Consider the following 14,474-nt stretch of genomic DNA (forward strand, 5'->3'; position numbering starts at 1 on the left):
TATGTTGAAACATAACAAATATTAATTTTTACTAACAACTTTTACTGCATTATTTAGTTGTATTCCATTGTATAAGATAGGATAAAGTAGCTGCACAAACTTTTTTACGAAAACTGACAATATGCTTCTTTCAGGTGTACATGTTGACACCTGAGCAACAGTTGCAGCTCTACAACATGCTGCAGGATTCCCTTATTGCAAGAGGAATTTTACAGCCATAACCTGTTCAGTAGCAAAGTTTTCTTAATGTAAGTATTGTCAATAGTTGATGTGTTATAGATTTTGGAATCTGGAGAAGTGTGTATTTATTTTTAGATGACATTGTTAATCTTTTGTGTTTTACTGAATTTTGTGTGAATGAGCCATAACCGCAATTTTGTTTTCTGCTTGCAATGGAAGTTATTATTCATTTATCTAAAGATCAACTAGAATAAACCTATTTATTGATATATATAGATATATTGAAAACTCATTGAATAAATGTCCTATTTTTATAAAACATTGGCTTAGGAAAGTAGCAGTGGTATTTTATGTACATGAACAAAGTAGTAGCTCTGGTACAGTCTCTACTAGGTGATTAAGAAGAATGAAGTTTTTACTGACAATATAATGACAACTTTGAATTTTATATCAGGAAGATGTACGAAGTAGACCTAAGATTTTTCATTTACTGCAACACATTCACTGTGATTGATTACGTTCAATGTTGGAAATTAAAATTTAATCAATATTATCACCAAATAAGAAATACTGGCATACCCATGTACAATGCACATAACTTACTCATTGCTCTTCTCTATCCCGCTTAAGATATACAGGGAACTGGATGGATCAAATTGTTTGCTTCAGGTTGTCACTAGTATAGAGAGATGGGAGGGAGAAGCATTAGTGCCATTTCTGAAGCTTGGTATTTATAGGGCATTGTCTAGAGTGACGGCCAGTCAATGGTACAATAAGTTAACCATGTACTGAAAAGCGTAGGTGGAATTTTTTTATTTTTTTTTATTTGTATTTATTGTTTTATGAACTTTTAGAAATTTCATGGAGTGAGGCCTTAAATGCAGTTAAATAGCATGAACTTGGTTTTACTATGGTAATAGACCAGATATTTATTGAAAAATAGTATGCTGTTATTTTACTGCATCTTTGTGCTGCGGACATGAATTCAACAGACAGTAAATGCAGTTGGTGTGTAAATATAAAAATACTAGCTCCAATTCAGTGTACAGTTTTTCATTGTCATTCATCATACTGTTTCCTGCATACAGCTTGGTTATATTGAGAAGCATATGCCTTGGGTTATTTGTTTAAAACAACAAGAAAAGTTTGAAAAAGTTACTATTAATAAAGCAAATTACTGTATTTGCCAACGTCGAAGAGACACCCTATTTTCAAGTGCAGCATTTTGAAAAAAATATAATATGTAATATCCTGACCTTTACCAATTTTGCTATGATGTTTTGATGCTTGTTTCCTGCCATAGTACATGTTTACTATGCATACTGTTGGACCAGTATCATATGGTAAAATACATAGTATATAATACACATGTATACTATTCTGCAACAACACCACCATGTGGAAACTAGAGGTTTGTTTACCTCTGGCGAGTCTTCCTTTGACTAGCAGCGCCTGGCCAGTGACCAAGACCAAGACTTGGTAGAGGAGTGTCTGGTTAAATCTTATACTACCATTGGAATGTACTGTATGTATTACAGATTTTACTACATCTTTCTAATTACCACACAAACATGACAAACCAAGCATCACAGTATGAACAAATGACACCCTGGAGTCAGCACTTCCCACACCAAGACCAAGACCTAAACGATATCAATGGCTGCTGTGCTTGTTGTCACAGGGCATTACCATGGTGGGTAGGGTCTGCTATACCATCACATCCCTTCAACAACAATAATGATAAATCTTCTCTGTACACTTCCTATAGGCCTAGGTTACGCCTACAGGTAATGCCAACATTTGGCGTCAAAGACGCATGATAACTTTTATTTTTATTTTGAGAGAGAAAAGTGCATCTTCGATGCCGGCAAATACGGTGTGTAGGTATTACTAGTACAAATAAATCATCTAACATGCAGGACAGTACATATTTGTGTGTGGAGAGAGAGAGAGAGAGAGGGAATATTTTCAGAAGTACATTTTTGTGATATTTTAAGTGGATTGATAATCACAGTCTGGAAAAGTGGCTGTCTTGTTAAGAAAAGACTTACCATGCACACTAGGGCCATCCGCCTCTGATATACATCCTGACACAGTGTGTGTGTGTGTGTATTTACCTATTTGTAGTCTACCGGGCCCGAGCTAAGCTCTAATAGTCCCGTCTCCATGTCTACATTCATCCAGCCTTTCCTTCATTTGTTGGACACTACTCGCCTCCATCACCTCTTCCCAAAAGCTGTTCCATATGTTAACACTCCTATGTGGAAAACTATACTTTTTCAAGTCACTCAAACAGGTTCCTTTATTAAGAAACCTGTTTGATGTGTATGTATGTATGTGTGTGTATGTATGTATGTATGTGTACACACACACACACACACACACGTGGTGCAACTGGTTAGAGTGCCGCGCTGCAAGGCTTCATGGCCAAACAGGCAGCGGTTCGAGCCCCGCTCAGGCCGGATTCTTTCCGTTAACTAGGAATGGTTACTGTCCCCCCTTGAGCAAGGGGGATGGGGTGTGTGGTGTGTGAGGTCCTGGCAGTACCCAGAGATCGACGATAATGAGCATGCACTTGCTCATGTCGGGGGGGTACCTGCTGGCGAAAGCAAGTCCAACTCGTGATCAGGCAGTGGTGAATTACACACACACACACACACACACACACACACACACACACTGTTGCACCTATGCAAGAGTAGTTAGTGGATGAAAGACTGTAGGACTGTGATTGAGAGGTGGATGCATGCTGGGACATGAGCCATGAGGTGATAAAATAGGTACTATTTTACTTGAATCATAAAGAATGAAACTGTGGCAAAGCAAATGTAGATGATGAATGTTTTAGAAAAAAAAGAAATATTGCTTAAAAATACATGCAAGTACTTGTGTAGTATCAGTTTCCTCCACCCAGTTCACCTGTATTATTAGTGTCTTGTGTAATGGTTATTTGTTAAGTATAGGATTTCCATATGTTGGACTTTTGTTCTGCTTTGAATTTTTGATGACTGTTGAGCTCTATAATGAATATAAAATTTATTAACAAAAGTAGAAAATCATAATCTGTTTTGTATGTTGTGACAATATATTTGATAAACTAAAGTATGTAGCTGTTAGACATTAGATGCAATATAAACTTGTCAGTGGCTAATGGAAAAATATGTATACTCCAGATTGTGACAGTAAATGTTTTTGCATATTCAGAAGTAATACTGAACAAAATCTATTTTCGTAAACATTTAATTGAACAAAAAAATGTTAAAAAAGTGCTGTATAACTTTGTTTGATTGTCTGGTACTTGATGATTCAGCTAAATTATGCAAAATTTTTGATGCTACAAGACAGTGAACTGCTTAAACCTACACTGGTACTTTATTAAATTATAATGATAATTTACATTGAACATCTTGATTGGGCTCTAGGAAAGACATACCTCAAGCATGTTAATGTCCAACACTTTGATGGCACCATGGGCATATTTCTTGTTTTTATAACTGAAGTTTTCATGTCATTGTTGACATGGTTTTGCTTCCTGTAAAGCTATTAAGACGAAGAAATAAAAATACCATAATATAATTATGTACTTAAGAACTATTGTTGCAGGTATTCAGGGTAATGCTTTGTTACCAATAAATAAATTAAGTCTTTAAGGACAATGTAACTGTTCTGAGAATACAGTAAAGGGAGTGGACTAGAAATTAGACAATTATGACATTACAAGAGGAGGATTTAACTTAACTGCAACAGTTTTTTCCCAGTATGTTTTAATTTAATGCAATTTGAAATTTCTAGTGTGTTTTGTCAACTATGTCCTTTTGGACATTATCTGATGAATACTGTTGCATTGATCTCCAAATAGGTACAGCTGTGTACTAAAAAAATGTAGGTTTCCAACTGCAGTATATATATAGTGAGGCTCTGATTATTTCTTCTGCAAGTAATTATTTAAGATTTATTTAAAAGTTTGTCTCTGAAACTGGCATCGTGTATGAATGTTTGTGACAGTGGATGTACAAAATTTTAATGGAGAATTTAATTCTGTTGTGTGTGTGATTTGACCAGAATTGAAGTTTAATATTTGGAATAGTATTAAGTTTAGAATGATTGTTATTATACAGGCGACCCCCACCTTTGAAACAAGTTACTTTCCCAAAATCATTCACTAAGTGAAATCATGTTGTGTGAACCCATTATAATTGGTTTAATGGAGTTTGGTTCTAGGAACCTAATCTTTCCCCATCCACCTGCATTAACCCCCTTTTTTATGAATGAATCAATAGTTGTGTGATTTATGATTTCCTAACCCTTGATTTACAGCTACATATATGATTTAACATGCAACTTGCCATTAGAAAGGGGTTCACTGTAGTTGGTGAACAGTACCTTGAAGTTATCAAGGCTATACTTTAGAGATTATTGCTCCTTGGGTTCCAATATGTACAGCATACTACTGAACTGAATTATCTTGGCAATTATAACACAGTGGTAAGTACAGTACCCTCCCGAGTTTCGCGCTTGCTTCGTTCTGCAGGTATAGCGCTAAACTCGTGGATCATGAAACTTGGGGTATTGAAAACACTGAAGAAGCGCTTATTTTCTCCAGGCGATGGAGAAGCTGACTTTTTTTTCCCACTTTACTCCCTTGTTATCTCATAATAAGTACTGTGTAAAAAGGAAGAAAATGTGTGGAGAACGGGTCATTTTGAAGCTGCAGCTGAAGGCGGCTGGCTGCCTTACGATTGGCTGACAGTTCTGAAAACACGCATGTGATTGGCCGAGTCCGATGACGTCATCGACGGCTCTCATCCAATCAGCGGCCTCTAACGATGACGAAGCGATAGCTTTGTGAATCTGAAGTCAACATTGATAGTCAACATCATTAGTTCGAAGCTTTTACTGCGAGCCATTAGTGCGCATCTCTGTGAATCTTGCACCAGCGCGTGTGAACACGGTCACCCAACCGCTAGTTTCTTGAGAATTTTGTACAGAGATTCAAAGTCGGCTGCATTTCACGGGAAACTCATTGAAATTCTAGTCAGAAACTCATGTCACCAGCATGACCATTATTTTGTGAGGTCAGTAAGTTGTGGTCACAAGAAGAAGAGGAGCAGCTGATCAGTTCAGTAGCTATCCACGTGTTTATTCCAGTACCACAATGAGTTCCATGAAGCTAGATAAGCTTGGAGTAACCAGGTTGAGCAGGTCTTTGACTTGAGTCTTGTCCAAGCTTTGTCACTGCCTCATCTTGTCCGGGTCCTCACTGCTAAGTTTTCATAGCACTAACGGCATGCTGTAGCACTCTCTCCCTTTGTGTCCGAGCTAACAACTCACAAACCAACAAATGCTTTCTTTTCATTATTTTCTATTTCTTCAGCAAACACCACAAAGCAAACTCTGCTATGTCTGGATTCATTGTTTGTTTTGCTTTTCACCTGATATATCCCAGAATCCAACAGTGCTCTGTGTGACCAAACTTGAAGATAAATTTGAGGCAGAAATTTGTCAGGGGATAATTTCGGTGGGAAATTCCCGAGGAGCTAGCTTGTGTGACCGTGTCTTTAAGCTGCTGGTGTCACACTGGGCCTTTTTCCTCCGACCACGTTGGCGATAGAAGCGACCGGCAACTCCAACTTTTCTGGGTGTGCGTCACACACGGCCAAGGTCAGTTGTCTGTATTCACAATGTAAACAGAGCAGTCGTCCTGTATCGATTAAATAGTAAACAAAGCAGCTCTGCCAGTCTACTTTACAAGTCTCTTGGTGGGCCATTTTCCACTGCTCCTCACTCCTCAGCCACTGCTGTCGTCTGTTTGTTTACATACAGCCGCACGGTTGCTCGTACCCCCCAAACGTTTTCCATCTGTAAAGACAATTGACAACTCGCTCCCGGTTGGATGCACAGGCAACCGCGGCTGACAGTAGCCCCAACAGTTGGAGGAAAAAGGCCAGTGTGACACCACATTAAGGAATCACGCATGACGCTGACGGTAGATAGACATGACCCATACATGTTAATGCAGCGCGAAACTCGGGGAGATAATGCGCAAAAGTCGGGATGGTAAGAATTTAAGATTGAGCGTGAAACTCGGGAGGGTACTGTATATGCATATCTAAACATATGTAATGATATGCTGAGAAATAAAGTGAATGAAATAAATCACCAGAAAAGGAAAATTTTTAATTGAGACTAAAACTGCCCAGAGAAAAATCAGATAAGCAAATTTTGGTATTCAGTAAGTTGAGTGAAAGGTAGTAAAATGTGATCTTTGTTAAAGTGATTTTTGTTGTATAAATATACATAAAAAGGGGGTCGCCTGTACCAGGAACCAGTCAGGAATATCTTTTAAGTTATTTTCTTTACTAATGGAACAGCCCTTTATTATATAAGTAAATGATCTCAATAGTAACATATCTCAAGATGTATCTAGTATGTACAAATTGTAACTCCATTCTTTTGTTTATTACATGACACATTAAGATGTAGTTAAAATAATCTATATATTGCATTTAGATCTGTAATACATCAGATTTGCCAGGACACACACACACACACACACACCTGTATATCACAACTAGGTAAATACACACACCAATACACACATGCAACAGAGAGAGAGAGAGAGAGAGAGAGAGAGAGAGAGAGAGAGAGAGAGAGAGAGAGAGAGTCCTCACTAAACGTCATTAATAGGTTTTTGGAAACTACGACAAAGCAAAACTACATTTTTTTTTCTAAAGTCTAATTTATGTAGACATTAGTTGCCGGCAGTAACGAAGCATCTGCCATTTTTTCTTTGTTGTTGTTCTGGGCACCCAGATGTATACTACTATGCATTATTTACAAAAGCATATTTCTTTCAAGTAAAGTTCTTAATGAAAATATCAAACTGGTAATGGAATTTTGAACCTGCCTAACTACAAGCAGATGGTCAGATGGTACGTACAGTAAGACATTTTTTGTATTATTATTGAACACTACAGATTTTAATCCATAACAGTTTGTATTTCTTCTCAACATTCTGATGAAACTAAGACGTCTGAGTATTTGCTGTGTGTGTGTGTGTGTGTGTGTGTGTGTGTGTGTGTGTGTGTGTGTGTAATTCACCACGGCCTGATCATATGTTGGACTCGTAATCGCCAGCACATACCCTCCCGACATGAGCAAGTGCTCTTTATCATTGATCTCTGGGTACTGCCAGGACCTCACACACCCCATCCCCCTTGCTCAAGGGGGGACAGTAACCACTCCTAGTCAACGGAAAGAATCTGGCCTCAGCGGGCTCAAACCGCCACCCTGTCAGGCCGTGAAGCCTGTAAGTGCAGCGCTCTTACCAGTTGTGCCACGGGGTGGTGGTGGTGGTGGTGTGTGTGTGTTTGTATTTACCTAGTTTTGAAATACAGGAAAAGAGCCGTACTAGGCTCATGCTGTCCCTTCTCCATAACGCTTATTATCCAGTTTGGCTTTAAATTCATGAATCGTTTTTGCACACACAGTCTCCTCGTCAAGTCCGTTCCATGTTGTTATGCTTCTGTATGGAAAACTGTATTTTTTGACGTCTCTCTTACAATCGCTCTTCAATTTCTTACTATTCCCTCTTGTCACACTCCTATCACGTACCACTAAGTCTTCCCTGTCCAATTTTTCCAAGTGTGTGTGTGTGTGTGTGTGTGTGTGTGCGCACGTATACACGTGGATTTGCATGTGTGTGTAATATAAAGAAAATATAAAAGAAGTGAATAATATTGTAAAATACATTGAGGGAATAATCTTGATAAAATAGCAAACACTACCAATCATATAAATGTGAGTAATGAGATACTAAGTTGCAGCCCTCACCCACTGGTGACACTAGGGTAGAAGGAGTGCAGTGAGTGTGGGAAGGTAAAAACAAGCTCTCCATGTTGTGAATGTCTGGTATAGGCTTCAGTATCACTAACCTCACACCCTTGAGTTTATCAGGTGATCTTTCCCTAAATGTCCATATCCACAGGCTAGTGCATGAACGGTTACCTTTAAATATTCCTTCCCTGTCCCCTAATGATGTGTTAAGTATACGTACTTTGCTTCTATCATTAGAAGTATTGGTGTAAATGAGTATGAATACTCAAATCATTATTGACAGTTCATCTAGTTCATGAGTCACTTGAGTTTTGGATCCTTGATCCTTCTTCTGACACACTGATGTTGCTGTGTATGTTTGATGGATACAATGAGGCACTTGTGTTTACATGTCTACTTGAGAACAAGATTTTCAAACAGAATTTGCAATAAATTTGTACTTTTCTTGCTAATGGCATCGGTGTGTCATTTAAAATTAGAAAAATTCCCTGTCAACTTAAGTGTCAATTAGGGTGTTTAGGCCACCTCTGTTGGTATTACATTCCATTAGTTGAAAAGGAGGCAAGACCTGTGTGTAAGTCAACTTAGTAATCATTTACAGCACTGGTGTCTGGTCCTGTGAATGTCAGGAAATAATTTTGAGGAAATTTGTAAATGAAGTCATATATTTAGGACATATTTATATTGTTTTATCAGTGTTTTAGACTGTTTAGTTTACTGAAAGATATTACGATAAAATTATTGTTAAAAATGTTAATTTCAGAGATATACATTAGTTTGTGTAGAAGTGAAATATTAATAAAAATAAGTCAAGGCACTTACATGTTTCATTAAATACTCTTCCTTCCTTACACATGAGTGGGCATCCCTGTAAAGAAGGAAATGATTTTTAAATTAGCTACTGTCTCAATTAATATCTTGGAATGATTACTGCTTCCTGGAGAGAGACCCCCCCCCTGTGTGTGCCTAGTGCATCACTGAGGTGAATGTCTCTGGAATGGAGGCACACATTCCAAATACTTTCTCTACCCCTCATGCTAAAAAGCCTTGGTTTAATCACGCTTGTTCTCGTTATCAAAGATAGAGAAGTGGCTTACAAAAGGTACCAGATCCTTCACACTTCTGCTAATCACGATCTTTACATTTCCACCTGAAATTGTGCCAAATCTATTCGCCGACTAACCAAAATCTCTCATAAATAGAAAGTGCTGCAACCTTGCTTTCTCTAAGACTTCTGGCACCTAGCCAAAAATATCTCTAAAGAAGAAGTAACAAACGTACTACCATACAAACCCTGACACATACAAGCACACGCACTAAACGTGACTGGAACAGGTTTCCTCAAAATATTTTAGACTAGCACAATAGACTCATTCATAAAACATACACACTCACCTTCACTCCAACACCTTAATATTAACATTTAAGCCGGTATTATGAGACACTTTCGGTTCTCACATCAGCTATTTCTAAAGGCCAAAGAGGGGTCACTCGGGTTCTAATGAGTGTTTCTTCAGGTTCACTGTACAGAGGAAGGGTCAAACTACCACCAGGGCCATAAAACTGCACCTGGAAATGCCCCAAACTCCTACGAAAGCCTTGTCCAATAGGTGTTCTTGGGTGATGAAATGTCTCATAATACGACCTTAACATTTGATTCACTTCCCTCCTTGCACGCCTTGCACACTCGGCTCCCCTCCAAAGCCCCCTCCCCCATCAACTAACTCACTGCATATGCATGTTGAGCACCAACCTTGGTGCCCAGCGCATTATTATACAGAAAACAGAATAATTTTATTTCCAGTCTTTCCTATTGCAAAATTTTCTGCCTCAGTATCTACATAAATTAGCATTGCCAGATCTTATTTCCACCAAACATGTCTGTGATCGATTTTCATGCCATGAATTTTAGCGAACGAAAAAATGCCAGTTTTCCATAGTTTACCATACATGAGTCTGTTCAGCTAGGTTGATAGGCATGCTTTACCATGTCTATTATTTGTGCCTAAAAGGGCATTACCGTTTTCTAAATATTTTTTTTTCATTACACCATTGCAAAAATGTATCTCATTTGCCTAAATATGATTTTTTTTAACGAAAAAACTACTGCAGCGAATTTGATAATTTTAACGGTGGACAAACATCAAGCAGCCTGCTCACGCATTTGAGATAAAAAAAAAATATTGGCCTATTATAATAACTTGGGTTAGTAGGACCGGAAAACTGAGAGCAGCAGTCGAGTAAAAGAGTTTCCACTTTAAAACGCCCTGCCTCAGTTATGCTATTTCTTCTGCAATCAAGGATATTATAGGCAGCTCACCAGAGACCTGAGCCTTCAAAGTCCTAACAAGCCCTTTTGTATAAAATGGCAAAGATGGTGATGATGATCCAAACTGGCGCTAGTTCATCATGCAAAGCCAAAACGTCACGGGCAAATTATCTGAAGACGACAATAACCAAGTACGGTTAAGTGGTGCTCTAGATCTTGTACTTACCCTGATCTGGGTTTAATTCCCGTCGTCACCCTCATTTATTTTTTCCTATTTGATTTCGTAATTGCTTCTGGCTCTCCAGAAAGAACTAGATATACCGACACGACCCATCTATACAAACTTACCAATAAGCGTTGTGGGCGAGTGCAATATCCATTGGCTTGGAGCTCCACAGTCTGTCCCTCCTCTGCGGGACACGTGTGTTGCTGCTGTAATAGAGGTTCCAAAGTAATAAGAACTCGGGAATACTTTCCGCAGGAATCGTTTTGGAGTCAAGTAGATGTTGATTCGATCCTTTATAGTATCGCTTCTTATAGCAAGCCGATTCGCGGCTGTCTCCAGGGTGACCTGAAACTCTAGAGTTATAAAATGTTCTGTTAAAAAGAAGCTTTACCACTGAATAGATTTTCATCATGACAGACAACTAAAAGCAGCGTGATTCTTTTCGGTGGCCTCAATCCTTCCATATTGGCAGTAGTATAATGAGGAGGGGCATTATTGATCATACGGAGGATCGAAGCCTGCATCACCCGTTCGAACAGCTGGCAGGTGTCTGAAACTTGGTTCGGTTGACAGGCAGCTCACGTTTAATCTTTATTGTTTTCCGTTCATTTTGGTTGGTTTATTATAATTGCTGCTGCAGTTAGTCATAACTGTCGGCCTACATAAACACCGAACAACAACAAAGTGTCCCACCTGAGCGCAGGAACTGTAATAAATGCAACACATTTTGTGTATACTATTTTTAACAAGAGAAACAAATTTCGTTACATATTTAACGGATTGGAAGCTTATAGCACATTCGAAGGGTAAATTGAATTTCCATAGGATGCTGCTATGTATGGAGGAATAGAAACTGACTTTTGAAAATGTTTTTGTCAATGACTGATGATATAAAAATATTTCACCGAACTTTTTTTCTCGCTTCTGATGTTTGAATGGACTCCAATACTGGGGAGGCGGTGGCTGAGTGGTCAACGTGTGGGCACGGCGTCCAGGAGAACGGAAGTTTGCGTCCCGCCCACCGCAACAAACAAGCTGGCAAATTTTCAGTCATCGCTGAGTGGCCATCTGTCAACCCGGACTCTAGATTTTCTCTAAAAGAGGATCAAAGATGAGATCCGGGAGGCAGCCTGGCCCAAGCGAGATAGCGTCTGAAAATACGGGTCTGGCAGTGCCTTACCGTGTTGCAGAGCCATCCACGGAAGAATAAAGATCACTCTGTAGCATGTCTCTTGCCTCCAGGGACAAGTCTTTATGGCTTTGTAAATAAATAAATAAATAAATAAATAAATAAATAATTAATTTGGCAAATTATATGGGGAAGAAAAAAAATATATATACAATGTGATATTTGATGCAATTCATCTATTGAACATGTTCTCTTCATTCAGTGTACAAGTGAGTCTGACATGAAGCCTACATACAGGTTAAAGGTGTGCTCACATGCTAGGGGACGCCGGGGCCTCGCAACACTCTTGACTGTCTGCAAACGTCTCACTGTGGCCTGCTGACTTATGAGTCATCTCACCTTAAGCCTAAGTAAAGTCAATATATTTGCCTTACTTTTTACAAATAATAATAGTATATATATATATATATATATATATATATATATATATATATATATATATATATATATATATATATATATATATATATATATATATATATATATATATATATATATATATATATATATATATATATATATATATATATATATATATATATATATATATATATATATATATATAGCTACATGGAATTGATTCTAACGAACGTTTCAACGAAATGAATTAATTTATCATTACAATATATTTCAAAATATATTAATATATGTTTTTTACAAAATATGCCAACTGAACATCAACAAAAAATGAAATACTGCTGCACCTGCTAACTACTACTCCACCTTCAGCAGCAGCATCCATATTACTACTACTGCCACTACTACTACTACTACTACTACTACTACTACTACTACTACTACTACTACTATTACTACTACTACTACTACTATTACTATTACTATTACTACTACTACTACTACTACTACTACTACTACTACTACTACTACTACTACTACTACTACTACTACTACTACTACTACTACTACTACTACTACTACTACTATTTATGATGACACCTGAGGGGTGATCGAGGTGTGACTGATCATTTGTAAGGGAGTACACAGGAGTGGAGCACGTGGCCGGGTGTGTGTTTTATTGTGTGTCATGACCTGTATTCTTGGAGGCCACTAACCGCTCTCTAACGCCACTCATGCTCGTTAAAGAAGCGACTGTAAATTTTAGGGAAAAAGAAATGAAAACTAACTGATGGATATGTTTACGGTTGTTCTGGAGGCAAAGGGGCGCGTCAGGTGACCGGCATATTATGATGCCGCAAGTAGCAAGCAACACCTGAACATCCGCCGAATATCAACTTATAAAAGAGCGTATTCCAAATACATATTACCCGCCATATTGGTCAAACTGAAAATTTGAAGATGGCCGCTATCATTCATTGTCAGTCTTTATCAGAAAGGAGCCTGGCCACCCCCTGGGCAGCACCTTCTCTGGTATGCCCTTTAATAAAAGGAGAATTTTCAGTATGGCCGCCTGAAGTCATTCATTATCAGGTTTTATGATTTGTTCAATATCATACAGTCGGTCTTTACTGCAATTTTCTCACATTTAATCAGCTTGAGATATACACATAAGATTTATCTCATGTGGACTTGGAGAGAGATGGACAACGAAAACATTATCGCCCCCCTTGAAGGCGCGCGATAGGCAAACTGAGTATTCCACAGAATACGTAACTTCCGGTATTTACTCATTGCTGGGTGCACAGGGCCACAAACAGACCGTGTTGGCTATCGGTTCGCAAAGGGGACGCTTTACCCTTTGTGTATCAACTTTTTAGAGTTTTGAAGTTGCCTACCGCAGCAGTGAGCGTGTGAAGCACTTACTTTTAAACCAGAAGTCGAAATAGCTGCACCTTCAGAAATAATACCCATTTAATATCAAATTGAATTATATTAGAGATGCCAGACAGCAAAATACAGCTATGGATGACTCCCAACTTCAAGATCAAGTTCAGTGCGGGGCTGTTCATGAGGTAGATAAGTGCCCGCGTACATTCGGCATTCAGAGGTCATATATGCCATAAATAGACGCAAATCTTAAAATCTACGGGAGCTGGGTGAAATATGTTTTTCCCGACCAGCAGGTACTTTGATTGGACATCTGGCATCAAACAATAACTTGTATTCCGGAATTCAGGAATAGAAAAAAGAACCAAGCTCACTAGTAAAAGTACCTCTTTGACAGTTCTGTGGTTGGCCGCGTGATGGCGCTGTGTGTATATAGCCATCTATTGGAGCACGCATAGTCTGCTCTCAATGCAAAGGCAGGTCATTCATTAACCATAATTTAGTCAGTTTTATCGGATTTTCCCAAAATTGAGTTAATTTAAGATATTTACCTAAGGATATTTTTTTATATGAATTTGGTGGCAGCATCGATCCTTTCTCGAGATATACTGGTAACAGACGTATACACAAACAGAGAAACCAACAGAGACGGACAACGACGAAAACATCATCGCCCTCCTAGAAGGCGAGCGGAAAACAATACAGTGTGGTTCTCTATACGAGGCCGCACCGAACTATGTTACAAACTTTGGTTGAGACAGGTGACCGTCAGGTGAATGATAACACTGAGCAGGACACAGCATGAGGCCACCTCAGCGGGTCCCTGGAGAAGCGGCACAGAACAAGACGCGACGCTGGCGCGTCTCACCACCCACATGGCCTTCCTTGAGGATCGTTGGTCGTGTACGAGTTGTGGAGTGGCAGGTAAGGGGCGGTGGCGGCTCGACTTGCTGCCCCGCCATTCCAATAATTCATCGCTCGCCGGGCGGGGTGTCGTTCATCACAGCCTTCGTCGTGGCCAGGTTCTA

General features: G+C 38.9%; 3 protein-coding genes across 8 annotated transcripts in view; 1 reads left to right on the top strand and 2 right to left on the bottom strand.

Annotated features, from left to right (window-relative positions):
- The window catches only part of LOC126996443 (phosphatidate cytidylyltransferase, photoreceptor-specific-like), a 25,257-nt gene extending 16,424 nt beyond the window's left edge, over positions 1-8,833 (top strand). Inside the window, exon 9 of the mRNA XM_050856890.1 lies at positions 135-8,833. Coding sequence (XP_050712847.1) covers positions 135-221 — 87 coding nt within the window. The 3' untranslated portion in view covers positions 222-8,833. The remainder of the gene's footprint in view (positions 1-134) is intronic.
- LOC126996444 (uncharacterized) overlaps positions 1-11,704 on the bottom strand; it is a 15,886-nt gene extending 4,182 nt beyond the window's left edge. Inside the window, exons 1-2 of the mRNA XM_050856891.1 lie at positions 10,634-11,704; positions 8,839-8,884 (exon numbers count right to left, since the gene is read on the bottom strand). The gene's annotated coding sequence lies outside the window, so the exon portion shown is untranslated. The remainder of the gene's footprint in view (positions 1-8,838; positions 8,885-10,633) is intronic.
- A 143-nt stretch (positions 11,705-11,847) lies between these two features.
- LOC126996445 (ras-related and estrogen-regulated growth inhibitor-like protein) overlaps positions 11,848-14,474 on the bottom strand; it is a 45,935-nt gene continuing 43,308 nt past the window's right edge. For all 6 annotated transcript variants that reach the window (XM_050856896.1, XM_050856897.1, XM_050856895.1 and 3 more), the window contains one exon: positions 11,848-14,474. This exon is cut by the window's right edge and continues 604 nt beyond it. The gene's annotated coding sequence lies outside the window, so the exon portion shown is untranslated.

This window comes from Eriocheir sinensis, chromosome 10 (genome assembly GCF_024679095.1).
Source record: "Eriocheir sinensis breed Jianghai 21 chromosome 10, ASM2467909v1, whole genome shotgun sequence".
Classification (NCBI taxonomy): domain Eukaryota; kingdom Metazoa; phylum Arthropoda; class Malacostraca; order Decapoda; family Varunidae; genus Eriocheir; species Eriocheir sinensis.